The 21,875-nt window shown below is 49.9% G+C and overlaps 1 protein-coding gene across 2 annotated transcripts in view; it reads right to left on the bottom strand.

Annotated features, from left to right (window-relative positions):
• ARFGAP3 (ARF GTPase activating protein 3) overlaps positions 1–21,875 on the bottom strand; it is a 56,908-nt gene that overhangs the window by 11,796 nt on the left and 23,237 nt on the right. Inside the window, exons 10-14 of one of the 2 annotated variants that reach the window (XM_028490693.2) lie at positions 19,610–19,741; positions 11,867–11,990; positions 10,710–10,800; positions 5,872–5,993; positions 3,596–4,675 (exon numbers count right to left, since the gene is read on the bottom strand). In XM_028490693.2, coding sequence (XP_028346494.1) covers positions 4,658–4,675; positions 5,872–5,993; positions 10,710–10,800; positions 11,867–11,990; positions 19,610–19,741 — 487 coding nt within the window. In that variant the 3' untranslated portion in view covers positions 3,596–4,657. Of the gene's footprint in view, positions 1–3,595; positions 4,676–5,871; positions 5,994–10,709; positions 10,801–11,866; positions 11,991–19,609; positions 19,742–21,875 lie in introns of those variants that run through there. The other variant, XM_028490692.2, reaches the window with a different exon arrangement.

The following is a 21,875-nucleotide window of genomic DNA, read 5'->3' on the forward strand; positions in this document are numbered from 1 at the left end:
GCGGCCAGAGCAGCCGGGCACGGGCCCGGCAGGGGCCGCTCTCACCAAGGCGCCGGGGGTCCTCGGAGGACCAGGTGCGGGTGCGCTGGGGAGGCGAGGGGGGGAGGCTGCCCGCATGTGAGGGGTCGCAGGGGCCGGTGTGAGGGAGGAGGGGTGGACTCGAATGCCCGGCAGCGTTCTCCTAAACTCAGGCCGAGCCCTGGGAGCCTGAGCCCCACGTGCGGCCCGGGGCCGTCTGCGCTGCCGAAAGGGAGGCCAGTGCCCACACCCGCGGCGTGTGGTGCAGACGAGGGCGCAGTGACCCAGCCGCCAGGACGGTCGGAGAGTGCAAGAGAGGAACTGGGCGCTCCCAAGACTGAGCTCATGTCTGGTGCAGGCAGCAGGGTGGGGACGGGGTGGGGACGGGGTAGGAGAAGGGTGACCCGGGCGTGGGGAGCCAGCACCAAATCCTCAGGGCAAAGCTGGGACACGCAGAGGGCAGGGGGCCCCCAGGACCCGGCGCCTCGGGCCCCGGAGAGGGACCAGCACAGAGGGTGGCGGCCAGGGGAGGAGCCTGTGTGGTCAGAGGTACCCCCGGTGTCTCCATCCGTCTGTCCATCCACCTGTCCAGGCCGGGCCCACGGCTGGCCTTCCTGCCACTGCGCTGTTGTTTTCCGCGAGACAAATGACCTGGGCGGGCAGAACGATAAGAACTACAAGTAGAGGAAAATGGAGCCGGAATGGAAGGGATGGGAGAAAGCACAGGTGCCTTTGTAGATCGATCACATGACTCAGTGCAAACAAGGGTGTCTGAGCCACGTAACCACAGAGAGCAGAGCAGTTTTCGGGTCTGGGAGGAAGGTCAGTGACCCCACGTCCTGAGCGCAGGAGCACCTCTGGGGGAGGGCTGGGGCCTCAGGGGCCGACCCTCGGAGGTCACGGTCACCCCGAGTCCCAGTGGCAGACCCAGACCCCGACGCCGGGCTTCCCGAATCCTCTTAGGCCGCTGCCCACGGTGTGTCCTGGGAGGCTGTCACCCGTCTGCCCACCTTAGCACCCTGCCTTTTACGGCAGTGGGCCTGCCGGGCTCTTGGGGGTGTGGGCAGGGAAAGCGTCGTGAACAAACCAAAACGAGTGGCGGTGAAAGAGACGGCCGGAAACTGTGCCTAAAACAGGGACTGCGGCACAGGGTTAGTGGTGCCGGGTTAAGTCTGTCCAGGGTTCGAGCCCCAGCGTCCTGCCTGAGGCCCGGCCCAGCTCCTGCTTCAGCATCTCCTGTCACGCTAGCACATCACCCTCTGCAGGGCAGGGCTGGGAAGACGGAATTCCTTCCCTCAAAATGTATTCCAGCCACGGTTCTAGGCACCGGCAGAACCCGTGAACCAGACGGACCAGCAAGCCCGTCCTCAGGGCGCTTGTGTTCTACCGGTGCTGGGAAGACACAAGCAATAAGCAGGGCGAGGGAGGGAACTGCGGGAAAAGGCGAAAGGAGAGCAGGACTGGGGCATCAGAGGTGTCTGGGGGAGGGCTGCAATTTCTAGAAGGGAGATCGGGGTCACTGAGAAGGAAGAAGACCTGAGGGTGGGGCCTTAGGTGGAAGGAGGGGCGCGCTGGCCAGCACCCAGGAGGCCGGCCCAGGTCCGAGAGGGGCCTGGCACAGTGGAGGCCCGGGGGAGGCGCTGACAGCTGCAAGGGGCCAGCGAGGGGACCCCGGGATCCCGAGGTGGCGTCGCACAATTTGGGGGAGAGTCACATTGGAGCCAGGTGTTCAGGCTGAGCGTCCAGAGGCGAGAAGGACACAGGTGTCCTGAAGCCTCAAACTGCCTGTGAGCAAGCGGGAAGGGGGAGTCTGGCCGGAGTCCTGGCGTCCGTCTGAGGCCTTCGGGTCAGCTCTGCTCGGGCCCCCAGCGTCACCCAGGCCCCCCAGGCTCCCCATCCCCCTGGGAGCCCCGTGGTCTCACTGTTGTGTTCAAGCGCACTGGGAAGGCCCCCTCCAGGCAGCACCTACATCTCCATTCACGTCCATTTACCTACATTCGCAACAGCTCTTCAAGGTGATCAGAAAATGCTGCATTTTCACAGAGAGCTTGTTCTGGTAAAACATCCCCTTCCCCTTCCCCTTTCTCTCCCTTTGCTTTTTCTAATTTCACAGAAATTCCTGGCCCTCACTGGCTTTGCTCTCAAGAACAAAAGCATAATAAATATCTTTTTCAAAGTACCATACCACTGCTTAACCCTACAGCCCAGTCTTGGCCAGTTTCCTTCAGGTCCTTGGATTGTCATATCACCATTTACTTTCTTTTTTAAAAAATTAATTAATTAATTTGTTTTTGGCTGCTTTGGGTCTTCGTTGCTGCGCGTGGGCTTTCTCTAGTTGTGGCGAGTGGGGGCTACTCTCCGTTGTGGTGCGCGGGCTTCTCATTGCGGTGGCTTCTCTTGTTGTGGAGCACGGGCTCTAGGCGCGCGGGCTCAGTAGTTGTGGTTCGCGGGCTCCAGAGCGCAGGCTCAGTAGTTGTGGCGCACGGGCTTAGTTGCTCTGCAGCATGTGGGATCTTCCCAGACCAGGGCTCGAACCCGTGTCCCCTGGATTGGCAGGCGGATTCTTAACCGCTGCGCCACCAGGGAAGCCCAGCATTTTCTTTTTTAATCAATAGATCCCAAATGTGATTCGTTAAAACAATTATTAACTAACATCTTTACTATTTGAAGCACTCATGCAAATTGATTACGAAACAAAACACCATGGGGCGGGTAGTGCTGTGAGGTGGGGCGAGCCCACCCAGATGGGGCTCCTGCCAGCCCTGGCCCTGCGGTCCAGAGGCCCTTCGTGTGAAGAAGTTCAATGATGGAGAAAAGCAAGGCCACATTCAGAGTCGGGGGAGGACCTTTCACCGAGTCTCACTGGCTCCCTCCGTAAAATGGGAACGTAACCTGCTCGGAGGGTTTCCTGCAGGTGGACTGAGCGCAGGCCCCGTCCTGGAGCAGGGCTAACTCAGTGTGGGAGCGTCTCATGCACACTGTTGTGGACGGAATTGTGTCCCCCTAAAGTTCAACATGACTACATTTGGAGATGGGGCCTTTAAGGAGGTAATTAAGGTTAAAGGGGCCCAGATCCCACAAGACTGTGCCCTTATAATAAGGGGAAGAGACAACAGAGTGACCTCTGGCTCTCTCCGAGGGAAGGCCGGGTGAGACAGAGAAGAGAAGGCAGCTGTCTACAAGCCAGGGAAAGAGTCCTTTCCAAAACCACCCTGACCCTGCACTTCTCGCCTCCAGGACTGTGAGAAAGTACATTCCACCGTTTAGGCTGCCTGGGCTGTGGCACCGTGTTGAGAAGCGTTTTGGGCTCGAAAGACGCCACCCTGCACATCCTCACTTCCAACAAGGGCTCCCGCGCTGCTCCGGCGCTACGGACACCACCTCAGTTCAGGGCAGCTGCACCTCAGGCCTCACACACACACACACACACACACACACACACACACACACACACACACAAAAAACAGATCCATCTGGAATTATGTGCTCATCAAGCGCGCACCAATGTTACACCACGAGCCCTGATTTATGATTCATTAGGAAAGCTTTCGTTAAAAAAAAAAAGTAGGCAACGCAATCTGCCGCAACTGTTTATTATATTTAGAAGTCTACAAATTTGAGCTTTTAAGAAAAATTCACAAAACATTCAGTTGAAACCACATTTCTGGTTCATCAAATTTCAAATATATTTTACTGTGCTGAACAATATATTCTAATGCTGTCTAAAACACAGCCAAATTATTTTTCTTTCATTCATTTGTACACATTCTGTAATTTTTTGAAAACCAAGATCAAGATAAAAAGTGTTAAGAAAACTACCCAATTACAATGACTATTTTCCCATGTACTGGAATATTTTTCTGTGGGTGTGTCTTCTTACCTTATTCACTTTTACTTCTGTACACTATACCGATTTATAAATGCACTTAGGGAGTTCTCATCTTACATTTCTCACGAATTCAAACAGCAACGCCTTGTCAAAAGATTAATTTGCTTGGCAGTGCGGAAGCTTAGGCTGTTAAAAGCACTCACTGAAAATTATTTTTATATTTATCGACCATCCAAAATAAACAATTTCAAAGGGACAGACATCTTTAAACATTATTTTGAAATCACCTTAATATGTGGAAATATAAATGAAGCAATCTGTCAAATTAGACACCAGCCGTTTTCGGTCTTTTGTCTTTATTCTTTGTTCCCTTTTTAATGAAATATATGTCGTGAATTTTGTTTCTCCAGGCCCTTCTCGTATCAGCTGATGCTGGTAACCCTTAGCCCATGAGCCTCACAGCACTGAGACCCCTCCGCCCCCAAGGAGAGGTGGAGGAGCCCTTCTTTCCAGACCCCCAGCTGTTGGAACCAAAGAGTCCAAGGAAATAAAGCAGGGGTGTGCACGGATATGCCAGAAGGAAGGTGTGTACAGGAAGTCACGCAAAACAGAAATCGCAAGGAAGCTTCTACTACATCAAAAATAACAGTTTCTCAAAAGAAATATTAAAAATCAGTAATGTATGTATACCCTGCGAAAAAGTAGCAAAACAATCCACAAAACTGGCTGGTCTTCACTGCAGTCTGTGATGTGGTCACTGGTTCATTTAAAGAGGAATTTCTCCAGGAAATACATATCGCAACGTCAGTATTAAGAACCATAGCGATCCTACAGAAAGAACCAACACGAAAGTTTACCACTATCAGCGCCAGTTCCTCATTCTCAGCGGCACCAAAACGGGTGCCGCAGTGACGGGAACCCGCGCCCGCCGCGCTGCGGCCCCTGGGCTGTGGGAAGGACGGTGAGGGGTGCAGGGCCCCCGTGGTGAGCCCTCCAGGGGGCAGGTGTGATGGGGGGGACAGAGGAACCCTGAAATTCTGGTTCAGCTGAGTGATCTTGCAGGAGCACCTTAACCTCTCTGTGCCTCTGTTTTTCAATCCATAAACTGGGGATGATCACCTATAAAAAATAGGGATGTCACCTCCGCGGGAGGACTGACGTGGGCTCGGCTGACCTAAGGGACGTGAAAGGGCTCTGCGAATTCTAACCAAAGGTTGTGTCACCAACAGCAGGAGCCCCAGGGCCGAGGAACTCTCCACAGTGGGGGCACCTCCCCAACCCGGGAGCCCCCTTTAAAGGCAGCAGAGTCCACGTCGATTAGGTCCTACTCCCTACAGCCGTGTTTTACGTTAATAATAGCGTCCTAAGATAACGTGACGTAAGCAAGAAGGTTCACAAAATAGCCTTCGTATAATCAGAGCCAGCCTTAAAGCGTTAAACACGAGCATGTTCCACCCTTGCCTCATTTAAAAGATTGAAATACAATCTCAATACCCAACTCGGGGAATATTTAAATAAATTACATCTATTTTCACTCAACAGAATGTGGATTCTGAAGACTTTTTAACCACATGGACGTGCTCATAACAAAACACCATGAAGAAAAAAGAGGACGCGAAACCACAGACACAATACAATCCTTTAAAAATTTTAAACAGGTATGCACAGAAATCTAGAACGGAAATAGACTAAACCAAAATATTAACGGAAGTCTGCCCTGTGAAGTGGGATTATGGGTAATTTTTTACTTTCTTCTTAATATTTCTGTTTCAATATAGGAAAAAAGTAGGTCATGATCATGACAATTCCTGTAACAATTCCTCTAGAGTCATAAATTAGAAAATTTAAACAAATATGAAACCATAATTTCTGGTTTTCATGATGTCCTGGGTTACACTGTAGCAAACATATAAATCAATAATATAAAATCTAATTTTCCAGCAACTGAAGAGTGGTCCAAATCTCATTTTCAAAACTATGAACCCACCATCAAACTCAGTTAACGTCATCCCCGTTTCACTAACCTGAATCGAAGTCATGACTCCGTTAGCAAAGACGGAGAGCTTTCCAGCAACGGATCTCACTCCCTGCTTAAACTGGGCCATGTCGGGGGCCGTGGGCAGCATGCTCGTGAGGTTGTAGTTTCCTGCACACAGAGCAGACGCTGGCTCGTCACTACGGCAGGGATGGCACAGCCAGTGCCCAGGGACCCGATGGCTTTGGAGAACTCGGCCCCCCTCCCCTCCAGCTGCCCATAAGCAGCAGCTGTGGTTAAGGGAAAAGGAGCCTGTGGTGGGTTTCAGCGCCAGCCCTACCACGAAGCACCTGCAAGACCCCACGGTGAGAGAAGATGCAGCACTAGGTCTTAGGATCACCACGGGTTCAAATACTGGCACTGCCACTTCCAAGCTGTGTGCCTTTGGAGAGGTTCCTTACCCTCTCTGGGCCCCCGTTTCCTCCAGGCACTTAACACAAGACCTGACAGAGAAGTACTCAGTAAACGGCAGATGGGCGGACATCTGTGGGTTTTTCGGACTCGGCATCCCTTCCCCCTTTTGGTAAAAGCCCTCCTCCCTTCCTCTGCGGGAGGTCTCTCCCCCAGCCCCCTAAACCACGCGTGGGCACGTGACCCAGACCTAGCCAATCAGAGCCTTCCTGGATTCCCGCATTCTCAAGGGAGGGGAGCCGTTTGCTTGCTCTGGGGTTACTGGTGGGGACGCCGCTGCAGCTGTCTGTGACTAGGGCTGACCCCCTCCCACTCCCTCCTCAAGGAGGGAAGGAGGAAGCCTCTGGCAGTGCGGGAGGAGGCTCACCCCAGGAGGAAAGGCAGATGGGTGGGTGAGGCTGTCTGCCGACTCAGCAGGGCCAAGCGCACTGCCAGCGCTCCCAGGTAGGGGCCGACCCCTCACCCTCACCGAGGCCGCTGTCGGCTGGGTTTCTGCTGCTGAAGTTTGGTTGTCCCAACACAGACAGCAGCATATTGCACACAGGTGAAGCGCCTCAGAGTTGTCACACATAAAGGGGTCCCTAGAGCTGACAGATGGGCTTTTGTGGCGCACTTTTGTCACACAGCTGTGATAAGGTGCCGGAGGGGCTCAGAGACTTTGTGAGAGAACGCAAACCCTGCAGATCCTCCAGGGAGCCGGCCCAGCTGCCCCTCGGCTCCGCAGGTCACTCTACACCCGCCTGCCCCTTAAGCAGCAGCAGAAGCCAGGTCCCTTTCCAAGAACCAAATAGGAGGCACACGTTTACCCTCCAGCACGGACGCCACCCAGGAGAGACAGTGTGTCTTCCCACAGCGCCGTCGCGTGCCCAGCACTCGGGGAGGGGCCACAGGTGCGGCTGCTTCTCCTCTCTGCCTCTGGGTGACATTTTAGAGTCTTGTAGCCCTTTGCCAATGACAGAGCGACAGCCCAGCCCAGTGACGGGACTTGGGTTCAAAGCCCAGCACAGTGGTGCTACCAGCCGGTAAGATGAATCTGAGAGGAGATGAAGAGCTAGTGTGACATCCTGAGCGCAAAGGGCCAGAGTCACAGCTGCTCCGTGGCGTGGCGAGGTCCGGAGTGGTGGGGGAGCTGTGCCCCGGAGGTCAGCGGAGGTGACCTCAGCAGAAGCGCCTCCGCTTACAAGCTTCCAACTCCAGAAACGTTGGAGGAGGAGAGCAGAGCCGAGGCAGGAGGTTTAACGTGGAACCACAGCGCTGCGGTGGCTGCTCCACTCGGGCGCACAGACGCCCCTTCTTTTCGCTCAGGTTGACAAGACTCCGGTTTCTGTAACTGAACCTGGTTGGCGACAGCACCGCACAGCTGTGACGTATGACAAACACGTTCAGCAAATCACCAAACAAAACCGCCCGATGGCCGACTGAAGTCAGCGCTTTGGAGGCCGACAGGCAAAGAGGCCCGGCTCCTGGACCCCGGGCCAGAGCCAGGAGGAAAGGAGAGAGTGGCCGAGGTGCCTCCAGGGAGTCTCGAGACCCAGGGACAACAGCAAACGCGCCAGGAGCCCCTAGGACCCTGGGCAGTGCACACCGAGCCCGGACAGAGGTGTCCGTCCGCAGCGCCCCGGGCTTCCCGGGTGGCCCTGCTCAGACTCAAATGATCAGAATCAGGTTTTGGAAAGAAATTCACCAGAGGGGCAAGCTGGGTTTCCAGCTTCTTTTGTTCCGACGCTGCTCTCCACAAAGAACAAAGCCACCTCTGCTCTGTCGTCTGGTTCCCTCTGAGCCTGAGCGGCTCCCTCTGAGGCAGGGCCCAGCGATGGCCGTCCCCCGGCCCCCAACCGACCCTACTCTGGAGTGACGGCAGGGACGGACACCGTGCCAGCTGCAGATGCTTACATGTACTCCTCATCCACTCCCTCCAAGACCGCGGAAGGGAACGGCCTCCGAGCAAAGCCAGGGTTAAAGCACGCCCCCAGGAAGTATTTCACTCCACCAGGAAGCATTTCTAATTTGGAGCTATCTTCCCCGTAACCTGAAGAAATTATAAAGGGGATCTACCCAGTGGCACTGAAATTTCACGGCTGGGGAAACATTTAAGATAAGGAACACAGAATAACTCTCTTAAAACCAGCTTTTGCTCTTTGCTGAAATGCACTCTAAATAAAAAGTAAATTTTTTTTTTTTTTTTTTTTTTTTTGCAGTACGCGGGCCTCTCGCTGTTGTGGCCTCTCCCGTTGCGGAGCGCAGGCTCCAGACGCGCAGGCTCAGAGGCCATGGCTCACGGGCCCAGCCGCTCCGCGGCCTGTGGGATCTTCCCGGACCGGGGCACGAACCCGTGTCCCCTGCATCGGCAGGCAGACTCTCAACCACTGCGCCACCAGGGAAGCCCAAAAGTAAATATTTAATGAGAATTGTTCAATGCGCTTGCATTTAGAACAGTTATTAAAGGCATCTGATGAGAGATGCAGAATGAGGGTAATTGTGGTCTGGACCGTCTGGGTTTGGGATGGAGGGGTGGGGGGAGGGAGGGCAGGGGCTGCGAGCAGGACCACCGGCCGCTGGGGAGGGGCTGAGGGCCCCTGGGCAGCCTCGCACCCCAGGATGGTCCCATCACGGCTGCGAGTCCCCAGGACGGGAGCTTGTCTGGGACCCACAGAGGGCCAAAGAAAATCAAAAGACCTCTGTCCTCTGAAAGGGGACAGGAAGGTAAACGTCATCGCTGGCTGCAACCTTCTTTCAACAATTGGAAAGGCTGCTCATTTGATCTCTGAAAGGCTTTTTAAACAAACAATAATGTTTCAGAGTGAAACTTCCAGTAACTCGAATTACAAAAACACACACGGCCAGGGGTGAGTTCAACCTGTTAGGTTCTCTGGACCGCCCTGCCCCTGTGCCAGGGCGCCCATGAGGTAGCCCAGCACTGACTCACGGGGGGGCAGAGGCGGGACCCTGGGAGGCCTCCACAGGAGCCGAGCACCCCCCTGCCAGGGGCAGCCACACAAGGAAGTGCCCTGACAAGAGGCCAGAACGCCGAAAGTTCGCATATGAGAACACAAGTCCCTGAGCCACACCTGCCCCAACCCAGTGCAGGAAACGGCCAGTCAGAAAGCAGCTCCTCCTGCTTGAGGCCAGAGGGCGGCCTAGGATGCTCCCTGCCCAGGGGCCACGCACCCGCAGGTCTCTGGTCCACCCGCCTGGCTAGAACTCTCCCTCTCACTGCAGCACAGCAGCCTGGCAGTGCCCGCTTCACCCCGGGGGCCACGGTGGCTCTTGAAACGCCCCCCAAACCCCAACACAGAAGGCCCCAGGCATTCGGGTCTCCCCCATGACCTTCTCTGTTGAGGCTGTTTCTCTCTGGACTCAGAAAACAGTTGTTCTCTGTGGCTGCAAGGCCCAGCGGCCGCCCGCGTGGGGTCCCTCGGTGCCCACGCCCAGCTCCTCCAGGGTTGGAGAGAGGGGTGCAGGTGGTCCCGGGCCTTGAAGGCCTTGGAGATTCCCCCCCGCTTGGGCGCTCCTGCTGACGAGTGGGCTCCTGAAATGACCTCAGAGGACCTTGCTCCTTGCATGTCAGCCGTGACACAAGGGGGACACGTGGCCCTCCCCTTACCCCCGAGGCCTGACTCGGGGCTGACTGGGACTGGAGCACGGCTTTCCTACGGCTCAGGGTCAGAGGGACAAGCAGACAGGCGCTTGGTTCTGGACGCCCGTGATGGGCCTGGGTGCCGAGGCTTACTCCCTGGGGGAGCCCAGACGTCTCCTCATCTGGAGGAGGGGTCTGGACCCTCCTCTCCACCTACCTGACTCCAAAGCCCCATTCTGTCTCCCCTGGGAGGCGGAGGCTGGTGGACTCACCTGTTCTATCTGCTCTGACTACTCCTGGGGTCCGGGAGGGGCCTGGGAGGGCCTGCCATGTGCCAGACCCCGAGGTGACACTTTACATAAAGGACCTCATTTCAGCCTCAGTACAAACTGGTGAGATAGGTATGGATATTACCCACCCATTTTACAGAGGAGGAGACCGAGGCTAAAGGTGACCTGAAATCCCCCAGGTCTCACAGTTAGGGAGTGGGTCCCGTCACACGGGAGCCCAGGGCTGTCCCCTCCAAGGCTGTGACACTCCACGGGCCAGACACCAGGTTCACACCATGCTAGGCACCCCACCGCCCGTGACGATGGTTCAGGGAGACGACGTGCCGGGTAACTCTGGGGACGTCGCTTAAATTCCACGACTTGGTCTCTTCACGTGCAAAGCCTGGATAATCACTTCTGCTCTGCCTGACTTACAGAGGCCGGAGGAGCATCGAATAATGGCCGCTAACAATCCTGGAAAAGTAAAAAGTCCTATCCCGAGAAAATGTATTCATGCCGCGGACACGGTGGAGACCAGCCGCGTTGCCCGCCTGCCCCTCCCCGCGTTACCTGCCGCCGGCTTCCTCTGCTCGTCAAACAGATCCGCAGAGCTGATGGAGGCACTTGCCGAAAGCCTCTCTAGCCGAGCCCTGGTTTCAAACTAGACAAGACCAGGAGAAAAGAAACATTAGGCTCCAAAAACCATGAGCAATTTTGCAGAAAGAATCATTGAGGAGCTATCACGGCTGGGCTGGGGGCCGGCGTGACGCTCACGTCCTGCGGGTCACAAGCAGACAGATGAACGCACAACGCCACGGCCAACAACGGTCAGTGGAGGGGAACCCAGAGGGAGAGTGACAGTGACAGCTCTGTCATGTGCTGCTCTCACCCAGCTGCCAGGAAAGGCCACTCCAAGAAGCTCTCTCCCAATAGCCTTATGTTATTTCCTAACTGAACTTGAATGTTGTCAACTTTAAAACAAGGCAGATTTTAGTGGGTGGAGAATAGCCAAGCGGCAACTCTAAATACACTCAAAATGCTAGTGGAGTTTCTACTGCTACAAAATAAAATCGGTACACTTTAGGAAATAATTATTCTCTGTATCGTGCGAAGCCTAGTAATGACACGTATCTCTAAGAGTTTTGCGTAAGCACATTAGTGCTTCACAATGAAAAGGAAACCTTTAAGCTCCCCATTTCCATTTCAGTCTTACTGCTTAGGCAGACTCCACTAAGATAAGCTCATTAACATTCCTGAGAAAAGAGGCGATAAGCTCTTTTCTGAAAATAAATATACCTACCCTCGAGAATCTATCTATATACTTCATTTAACTATGGTTAAAAATTTGCTAAGTAAATTACAGGTGTATTTCATTAGCAATTTTTAAACTATGGTTAAAAAATTGCTAAGTAAATTACAGGTGTAAAATCTCCTGAAATTTACTCAAAAGATATCAAATGGATGGCTATTCAAAACACTGAGAAAGGAATAAGAGAAATATGAGACACTGTCCCTACCTTCCAATCACTCCTCTAGCTGGAGCGGCCAAGTGGGGCGATTAGTCAGAAAGACCTGCGTTCGAGTCCTGCTCCAGCACTCTGGGAACAGGGGTCGCTTGCAGCCTGACTCCGTCTCACTCAGTATCCAGCACCTCCTCCCCACACCTCCCGTGACCCTGCTGGCTTCCTGCTCTGCGGGGACCACACAGAAACTCCCTGGGCACTTACGTCAGCTTTGGCTTGTCTTCCAAAGTACATATCTGAGGAAATGGCTTTGACGTGGCCAAACTTCTTCTGGGCCTCATCTGTATTTCCAACTGGCTCATAGTCTGGTTTGCGGCGAGCAGTAGGTCTACAGTCAGCAACAGCCAAAACAGGAACGACATCAGTAAGACGGCAGGAGTAGGAGTTTTCTACCGTTACCCCTTAGAGAACACTGGGTTTGCCAATCACCCACAGATGAGAATGCCTTTGTGGGAGTCCAGGAGTCCAGCAGAGAGGGTCCAACACACTGCTGGAGCAAGAAATCCAGGACTGGATGCATTAAAGAGGGTAAGAGGAATAGTTTCACTGGGCCCACGCCACTCCTCCTCCAAGGCAGCACAGCTCAGTGCCAAGAGAGACCCACGGGGCCTGCAATTTCTCCCATGGGGGAAGGTGAGAGGGTGGTGAGCGGGTGCCTGGTCTCCCCAGCTGTGTGGGACATTGCCAAGGGTGCCTCTTTCTTTCTCATCCCACCCAGGATACCGAGGTGACCAACACAGCTTAGGGGCTGGGGGAGGCTGGAAGCAGAGCAGCCAGGGCTCAGAACTCATCAAAGCCATGTGGATTCCGCTGACCGCTTCCCGAACTCCACGAGGAGGCCTGCTCACAAACCACTGGATACACTTTGCCTGGGGAGCCCCCAACTGGCCCTCCGATGCTCTGCATGCCTCACCCATGCACCTTTGGCCCCACAGCTGGCTTCCTGCACACGCCCCTGCGGATGGTGAGGGCAAGCCTTTGCAGACAGCAAGCGAACATGTGCAGAAAGTCAGCCCAACTCTGTGGGATTCACAGAGAGCACACACACTCGAGCACTTCAGGGCACCACCCTAGGGAAAGCAAGCAGGAGGCTCTCCGCACCTGGCCCTGCTTTGTGGGACTGAGAGAAGACATACCATCCTAAGACGTCATCCCCCAAAAGGAGTAAGAAGTGTGGAGTGAGTGCATCCGTAGAAAAGGTCCGAGTAAGCCTCAGCATCTCTAGCAGGGCTGACTACTGAAGGTACTTCTCACCCAAAGCCCGGCACTAAAGACTGGAGGAGGTGATCGCTCCTTCAAGACAGCAACTCAAGACTCCAAGGAACATGAAAAACCAAGGAAACATGATACCACAAAGGGAAACAATAACTTTCTAGTAACTAATCCCAAAGAACTGCCTGACAAAGAATTCAGAATAATTGTTTTAAGGAAGCTCATCAACCTATAAGAACACACACAACTCAATAAAATCAGGGAAATAATACACAGATAAAATGAGAAGTTCAACATAGAGACAGAAATCATAACCGCTTCCCATCGCTCGCATTACCGTCTGAGCTCCGCCTCCTGTCAGATCAGTGGCGGCATTAGATTCTCATAGGAGCATGAACCCAGTAGGTTCGAACCAGAACTGCACGTGGGAGGGATCTAGGCTGTGCGCTCCCTATGAGAATCTAACGCCTGATGATCTGAGGTGGAGCTGAGGCGGTGATGCTAGCGCTGGGGCGCGGCTGCAGATACACATTATCATTAGCAGAGAGGTTTGACTGCACAGAAACCATAATAAATCAACTGCTTGCAGACTCATATCAAAGCCCTATCAGTGGGGACTTCCCTGGTGACACAGTGGTTGAGGGTCCGCCTGCCAATGCAGGGGACACTGGTTCGAGCCCTGGTCTGGGAGGATCCCGCGTGCCATGGAGCATGTGGGCCCGTGCGCCACAACTGCTGAGCCTGCACTCGAGCCCACGGGTCACGGCTACTGAGGCCCACGTACCTGGAGCCCGTACCCTGCAACAAGAGAGGCCGCTGCGCTGAGAGGCCTGTGCGCTGCAGTGAAGAGTGGCCCTGCTCGCTGCAATTGGAAGAGGGCTGGTGCGTGGCAGTGAAGACCCAACGCAGCCAAAAATAAAAAATAAATAGGTAAAATAAATAAATTTAAAAAACAAAACAAAACCAAAAAAACCCTATCAGTGAGTGGCAAGTGAAAACAAGCTCAGGGCTCCCATTGATTCTGCATTATGGTGAGTTGTATAATGATTTCATTATATATTATAATGTAATAATAATAGGAATAAAGTACACAATAAATGTAATACGCTTGAATCATCCTGAAACCACCACCCCCCCCCAGTCCCGGTCCATGGAAAAATTGTCTTCCACGAAACCGGTCCCTGGTGCCAAAAAGGTTGCGGACCGCTGAAGCAGAAGAAAGAATCTGTGAACTCGAAGACAACTCATTTGAAATTATCCAGTCAGAAGAGAAAAAAGAAAAAAAGAAAAAGAAAAAGAGCGAAGAAGCCTATGTGAATTATGGGACACCATCAAGAACACAATTCATCCATTGTGGGAGTCCCAGGAGGAGAAGAGAGGAAGAAAGGGGCAGAAAGCTTATTTAAAGAAATAATCTCTAAAAACGTCCCAAATCTGGAGAGAGATACGGACATCCAGATACATGGAGCTCACACGTCCCCAAACAGATTCAACCCAAAGAAATCTTCACCAAGAAATATATAATAAAACTGTCAAAAATCAAAGACAAAGAGAGAATTTTGATAGCAACAAGAGAAAGAAACTCATTCTATAAAATGGAAGCCCTGTAAGGCTATAAAGCAGATTTCTCTGCAGAAATCCTGAAGGCCAGAATATAGTGGGATGATATATTCAAAGTGCTGGAAAAACAAAAACAAAAACAACTGCCAGCCACCAGACTTGTCCTACAAGAAATGCTAGAAGGAGTTCTTCAAGCTAAAATGAAAGGATGCTAATTAGTAACATGAAAACATGAAAGTATAAAACTCACTGGTGAAGGTAAGCATATAGACAAATTCAGAACACTCTAATACTGTAATAGTGGTGTATAAATCACTTAACTCTAGTATAAAGGTTAAAAGACAAAAGTGGTAAAAATAACGATAGCTACAATAATTTATCAGTGGATACACCATATAAAAAGATGTAAATTATGACATGAAAAACATAAAATGTAGGGAAGGAGAGTAAAACAGTAGAGATTTTGTATGCAATCTAAGTTAAATTGTTATCAGCTTAAAATAGACTGCTATAACTATAAGATGTTTTATGTAAGCCTCATGATAATCACAAAGCAAAAACCTATAGTAGAAACACAAAAGAAAAAGAGAAAGGAATCAAAACATACCACTATGGAAAATCATCAAATCACAAAGGAAGACAGCAAGAGAGGAAGCAACTTTGTAGAAGAACTACAAAAACAGCCAAGAAACAGTTAATGAGATGGCAATAGTATATCCTTAACTACCAACAATTACTTTAAATGCAAACAGATTAAATTCTCCAATCAAAAGACACAGAGTCTCTGAATGGATTAAAAAAAAAACGAAAACAAAAACAAGATACAACTATATACTGCCTGTAAGAGACTCACTTCAGCTTTAGGGACACACATAGGCTGAAAGTAAAGAGATGGCAAAAGCTATTCCACATAAATGGAAACCAAAAGAGAGCAGGGAGAGCCATACTTATATCAGACAAAACTGACTTTAAGTCACAAACTGTAATCATTATAGAATGATTAAAGGGTCAATTCATCAAGAGGATATAACAATTGCAAATATTTATGCACCCAACACAGGAACACCTAAATATAATAAGCAAATATTAACAGATCTGAAGGGAGAAATAGACAGTACTGCAATAATAATAGGGGACTTTAATACCCCACTTTCAACGATGGACAGATCATCCAGACAGAAAATCAATAAGGAAAACTGGACTTGAACCAAATGGAACAAAAGACATATTCAGAACATTCCATCCTATAGCAGCAGAACACACATTCTCAAGCACACACACAGAACATTCACCAGGATAAATCACAGGCTAAGTCACAAACAAATCTGAATGATATTTAGGTCTTAACAAATTTAAGAAGGTTGAAAACACATTAAGTATCTCTCCCAACCACAAGAGTATGAAAGTAGAAATCAATAACAGAAGGAAAAGTAAAAAATCCACAAATAGGTGGAAATTAAACAGCACACTCCTGAACAACCAACGGGTCAAAGAAGAAATCAAAAGGGAAATTAAAGGATATCTTAAAACACAATCTTCAACAAAGGAGCCAAGAATATACAATGGAGAAAAGACAGTCTCTTCAGCAAGTAGTGTTGGGAAAACTGGATGCTGTAAATCCATGGAGTAGAACATTCCCTCACACCACACACAAAAATAAACTCAAAATGGCTTAAAGATTTAAATATAAGACATGACACCGAAAAACTCCTAGAAGAGAACATAGGCAAAACATTCTCTGATATAAATTGTACCAATGTCTTCTTAGGTCAATCTCCCAAGGCAAAAGAAATAAAAGTGAAAGTAAACAAATGGGACCTAATCAAACTTATAAGCTTTTGCACAGTAAAGGACACCATAAACAAAATGAAAAGACAACCTACAGAATGGGAGAAAATATTTACAAGTGATGCGACCAACAAGGGCTTAATTTCCAAAATATACAAAACAGCTCCTACAGCTCGATATCAAAAAAACCCACAAACAAGCCAATCAAAAAATGGGCAGAAATAGACATTTCTCCAAAGAAGACAGACAGATGGCCAACAGGCACATCAACAGATGCTCAACATCACTAATTACTAGAGAAATGCAAATCAAAACTACAATGAGGTATCACCTCACACTGGTCAGAATGGCCATCACCAAAAAGTCTACACATAATAATTGCTGGAGAGGGTGTAGAGAAACAGGAACCCTCCTTCACTGTTGATGGGAATGTAAGTTTGTGCAGCCACTATGGAGAACAGTATGGAGGTTCCTTAAAAAACTAAAAATAGAGCTACCACATGATCCAGCAATCCTACTCCTGGGCATATATACAGAAAAGGCAAAAACTCTAATTCTAAAAGATACATGCACCCCAGTGTTCACAGCAGCACTATTTACAATAGCCAAGATGTGGAAGCAACCTAAATGTCCATCGACAGATGAATGGATAAAGAAGATGTGGTTTATATGTATGCAATAGAATACTACTCAGCCATAAAAAAGAATGAAATAATGCCATCTGCAGCAACATGGATGGACATGGAGATTATCATACTAAGTGAAGAAAGTCAGACAGAGAAAGACAAATTTCATATATCACTTACACGTGGAATCTAAAAAAGATGTTACAAATGAACTTATTTACAAAACAAACAGACTCACTGACAAAGAAAACAAATTTAAGGTTACCAAAGGGGAAAGCTGGGGAGAGGGATAAATTAGGAGTTTGGGATTAACAGATACCACTACTACATATCAGTGTAAAACAGAGGGCTTCCCTGGTGGCACAGTGGTTAAGAATCCGCCTGCCAATGCAGGGGATATGGGTTCGAGCCCTGGTCCAGGAAGATCCCACATGCCGCGGAGCAACTGAGCCCGTGTGTCACAACTACTGAGCCTGCGCTCTAGAGCCCACGAGCCACAACTACTGAGCGCACGTGCCACAACTCCTGAAGCCTGCGCACCTAGAGCCCGTGCTCTGCAACAAGAGAAGCCACCGCAGTGAGAAGCCCACGCACCGCAACGAAGAGTAGCCCCCGCTCGCCGCAACTAGAGAAAGCCCACACACAGCAATGAAGACCCAATGCAGCCAAAAATAAATAAATAAAATAAATTTTAAAAAAAATCCCACCAATTTTCTAAATAATAAAATAAAATAGGGCTTCCCTGGTGGCGCAGTGGTTGAGAGTCCGCCTGCCAATGCAGGGGAACCGGGTTCGTGCCCCGGTCCGGGAGGATCCCACATGCCGCGGAGCGGCTGGGCCCGTGAGCCATGGCCGCCGGGCCTGCGCATCCGGAGCCTGTGCTCCGCAACGGGAGAGGCCACAGCAGTGAGAGGCCCGCGTACCGCAAAAAAAAAAAAAATTAAAAAAAAATTAAAAAATAGATAAACAACATGGTCCTACTATATAGCACAGCGAACTACACTCAATACCTTATAATAACTTATAATGGAAAAGGATATGAAAAAGAATATATATATATATATATTCTTACATATTCAGTTGCATCTATCTATCTATCTATCTATCTGAATCACTTTGCTGTACACCAGAAACTAACACAATATTGTAAATCAACTATACTTCAATTAAAAAACAAAAGAAAAAAAGGATATCTTAAAACAAATAAAAATGTAAACACTTATGGGATATAGCAAAAGCAGTACTAAGAGGGAAGTTTAAGGCCAACAGGTATATGAAAAGGTGTTCAACATCAGTGATCATCAGGGAAATGGAAATCAAAACCACAGTGAGATATACCACCTCATACCTGTTAGGATGGCTATTATCAAGAAGACATGAGATAAGCGTTGGTGAGGACTGGAGAAGAGGGAACCTTTGTACACCACTGGTGGGAATGGAAATTAGTATAGTCACATGGAAAACAGTGTGGGAGCTCGTAAAAAAATTAAAAATAGAACTACCATATGATCCCACTTCTGGGTATATACATCTGAAGGAAACAAAATCAGTATCATGAAGAGGTCTCTGCAGTGCCATGTGCATGGCCGCATTATTCACAATAGGCAAGATATGGAAACAACCTAAGTACCCGTCAATGGGTGAATGGATAAAGAAAATGTAGTACATAATATACAATGGGGTAATATTCTGCTGTAAAAAAGAAAGAAGGAAATCCTGTCATTTGTGACAACCTGGAGGAACCTGGAGGAAGTCAGAGAAAGACAAATACTGTATGTCCTCACTCGTATGCAGAATCTAAAAAAAAAAAGAAGTTGAACTCAAAGAAACAGAGCAGAATAGTGGTTCCCAGGGAGATGGGGGAAATGGGCAGATGCTGGTCAAAGGGTACAAACTTTCATTTATAATAAGATGAATAAGTTCTGGGGATCTAACGTACAGCATGGTGATTATAGTCAATAATCCTGTAGTGTTACTTGAACTGGGAAGAGAGTAGAGCTTAAATGTTCTCAGCACAAAGAACAGAAACAGCCAAAAAGGGTTAAACTGATTTGAGGTAAGGCAAATGTGCTTCTCATTTATAATGTATGCACATGCCATTTTACTTTTTAAAAAGCCAACAGCAGTAATTTTGTAAAAGAATTTTAGGCCACTTTGAAAAGCCTGAAAATTCTAATTAGAAAAATGCATAACTATCCAAACCACACAACATTTGAATGAATTTTGCTATTTAAAATAGGCCTGTTATTTCACTCTTCAGTTCCACAGATCAATTAGTAAATACTGAATATATTGTCACGCCCGTAAGACACTGCTCCTCATTATGCAGGACACAAAATGAGTAGGATGATGGCATATCCCAGTCACCCCCGTTGTCCCAACGTACTAGTATTGTCCCCCTGCACTCTAAAGAGTGCCCTGGTTTGGACGATACATTATACAGCCATTCATTCATAATCACCAAAAACTGGAGACAGTTCTTTGACAGGTAAATGGATAAACAGACTCAAAAATAATGAATGAATGAATGAATCTCAAGGGCACTATGAAAAGTCAAAGAAGGCTGTCTAACAAGGCTGGTTACTGCATGACTCCAATTACATGACATTCTGGGAAAGGAAAAACGGTGAGGTCAGACTACAGACCAGGATACAAAGAATATTCTTGAACCAGTACCACAAAATCATTTACTAGTGTTAGAGAACTTCCCTAGAGATGCATGGAGTCACTATTTACAAGCCCACTGCTCTGGTATTCATACCTGTCTGTGTAGCCTGTGGTCTTCAGAATTATGTCAGTGTCTTTGATGGGCTCTTTTTTCCAATAGGAATCCGAACTGTCATCCCAGCTAGAAAAAGAACTGCTCCTTAGCTCCGCTGGCTCGTCAAAGCACCTGTATGAGAGAAAGCAGAACAGTGACTTTGGAGGCCCTTGCCGGCGTCCACTCACGTCCGTACGTGGGGACTGCCCTTCCCGGCCTCTTTGAAGTTGGGGGCAGCCATGTGATCTGGCCAGTGCAACAGGAGCAGACACACGGCGAGTCATTTCCAAGGCCTGTCAGGTGCCCAGTCTTCCCTTCCCTCGCCGCATGGAAGAGGTCGGGTTTTCCAGGTGCTTCAGCCTCGGGCAGGTGAAACCGCCATCCACCTGGACAATCAAGACTCCACCAGAAGGACAGGTGAGCTGGACAGTCACCTGCACCCTCAGCTGACTTTAGTGAATGAGAGACGAACCATCGTTGTGTTCAGCCCTTAAGATCGGGGTCGGGGGTGGGGGGGAGTAGTTCTCACTGCAGCATAACCTAGCTTATCCCAACAGCGCCTGACGTCTTTGAGTGCGACCCCACTACAGGTTAGTCACAGATAATGCTTCGACCCCACCCGGGGAGCTCTTTGTTGGCAATCCTGCCACGTCAGCCACGGTATAAGGCATCACCCCTAACAGTGACCAGCGCTTAGTGTAAGTGATGCTGATCGGCCTCCTCCTGGAATCAGTCACAGAGCTGGGATCGCTGATCACAGGACCACCGCCCCAAGATGCTCTTTCAGCCTGGAGCTTCATGTGAGCCTTGTCTGTAAGCATCTCAGGGGAGCTGCTGGCCTTCTGGGTGGGTTTACACTTTCATTAGCTGAGCATCACTGAGCAGGGCACTGCTGAGAGAGCAAGACTCAGCTTTTGCTCCTGAGTGGTGGGAGAAAAATCTTTGACCAAGAGCAGCAGGGTTTGCCCGGAACAGGACAGAGATGGATAGGTGAGGCGGATGTGCCAGAGCCGCGATGAAAGGTGACCGTGCCATCTCAGAATTCAGGACCGCTTAGGGTGGAAAAAAACCCCGGCCAGGCATGCACTCCTTATAAAGGTGGTTCCCAAAGTTCAGAAGAGAGACGCTGATCCCAATGCTTGGGCCTTAGGAAAGGAAGGATGATGGAAGAGGACACAGAGTCTTCAAAAATGTCACCAAGGGTCTCCCCTGGTGGCGCAGCGGTTGAGAATCCGCCTGCCGATGCAGGGGACACGGGTTCGTGCCCCGGTCCGGGAAGATCCCACAATGCCGCGGGGCGGCTGGGCCCGTGAGCCATGGCGGCTGAGCCTGCGCGTCCGGAGCCTGTGCTCCGCAACGGGAGAGGCCACGACGGTGAGAGGCCCGCGTACCACAAAAAAAAAAAAAAAAAAAAAAGTCACCAATGTTTCTGCAGAGAGTAAGAACAGAAGCACACAGGAAACAAGGTGAGGGCCAAGCCCCGAGGGCATAAGGAGTTCAAAGATGAGCTAAGATGGGGGGCAGGGGAAAAGACTAAATATACTCTTTTATTCTCGCAGAAAAAAAAACCAGAAAAAGCAGGGGGGATAAACCTGCCGTTTGAAGCAGATGGTATGACTTCATATGAATAATAGAAAAAAGGCAGAATTTCCAAATGTGGTTTCTGCATTCTCTGGCAAGGAGGTCATTAAGAACAAAGCTTGTTACACTAGCCTTCTCTCCCCAGGAAGGAAAACATGCAGCGTTCAAAGCGTATCTGGAGTTCACCTAGAAACTGACCAGGCTCTCCCTGCGGCTGATCAACGGATGAGCCCTGAGCCACTGGGCTCTGCTCAGAGGAGCGGAGACAAACAATCCCTGTTCAGAGAAGAGACCAGAACAGCAAAGAGGCCTGAAGTCACGTCTGAGAAAGAAGGTTTGAAAGGTGTGGCCCACGTGTTGGCCTGGAAAGTTACCTTCAAATATTTGAGGAATATATTTCTAAGGGACCAAGTGAAAGAACTAGGACCAATTCAATAAGGAATTTTAAAACTACTTAATAAGCACCTATGATGGGCCAGGCACTTGCTGGGTGAGGATACTGGGCAAGGAGACATACTCAGACCCTGCCCGTATGAGGTTGGCTGATCTGAGCTCAGAAACCCAGGGAGATATGTAAGCATAGGGCAGTGTTTCTCATGGAGCTGCTGTCGGACTGAACTGAACGGCTGCCTGGAGAAGGAGGAGGGGGAGGGGGAGGGGAGGAGGGCGGGGAGGGGAGGAGGGC

This window comes from Physeter macrocephalus, chromosome 6 (assembly GCF_002837175.3).
Source record: "Physeter macrocephalus isolate SW-GA chromosome 6, ASM283717v5, whole genome shotgun sequence".
NCBI classification, from domain to species: Eukaryota; Metazoa; Chordata; class Mammalia; order Artiodactyla; family Physeteridae; genus Physeter; species Physeter macrocephalus.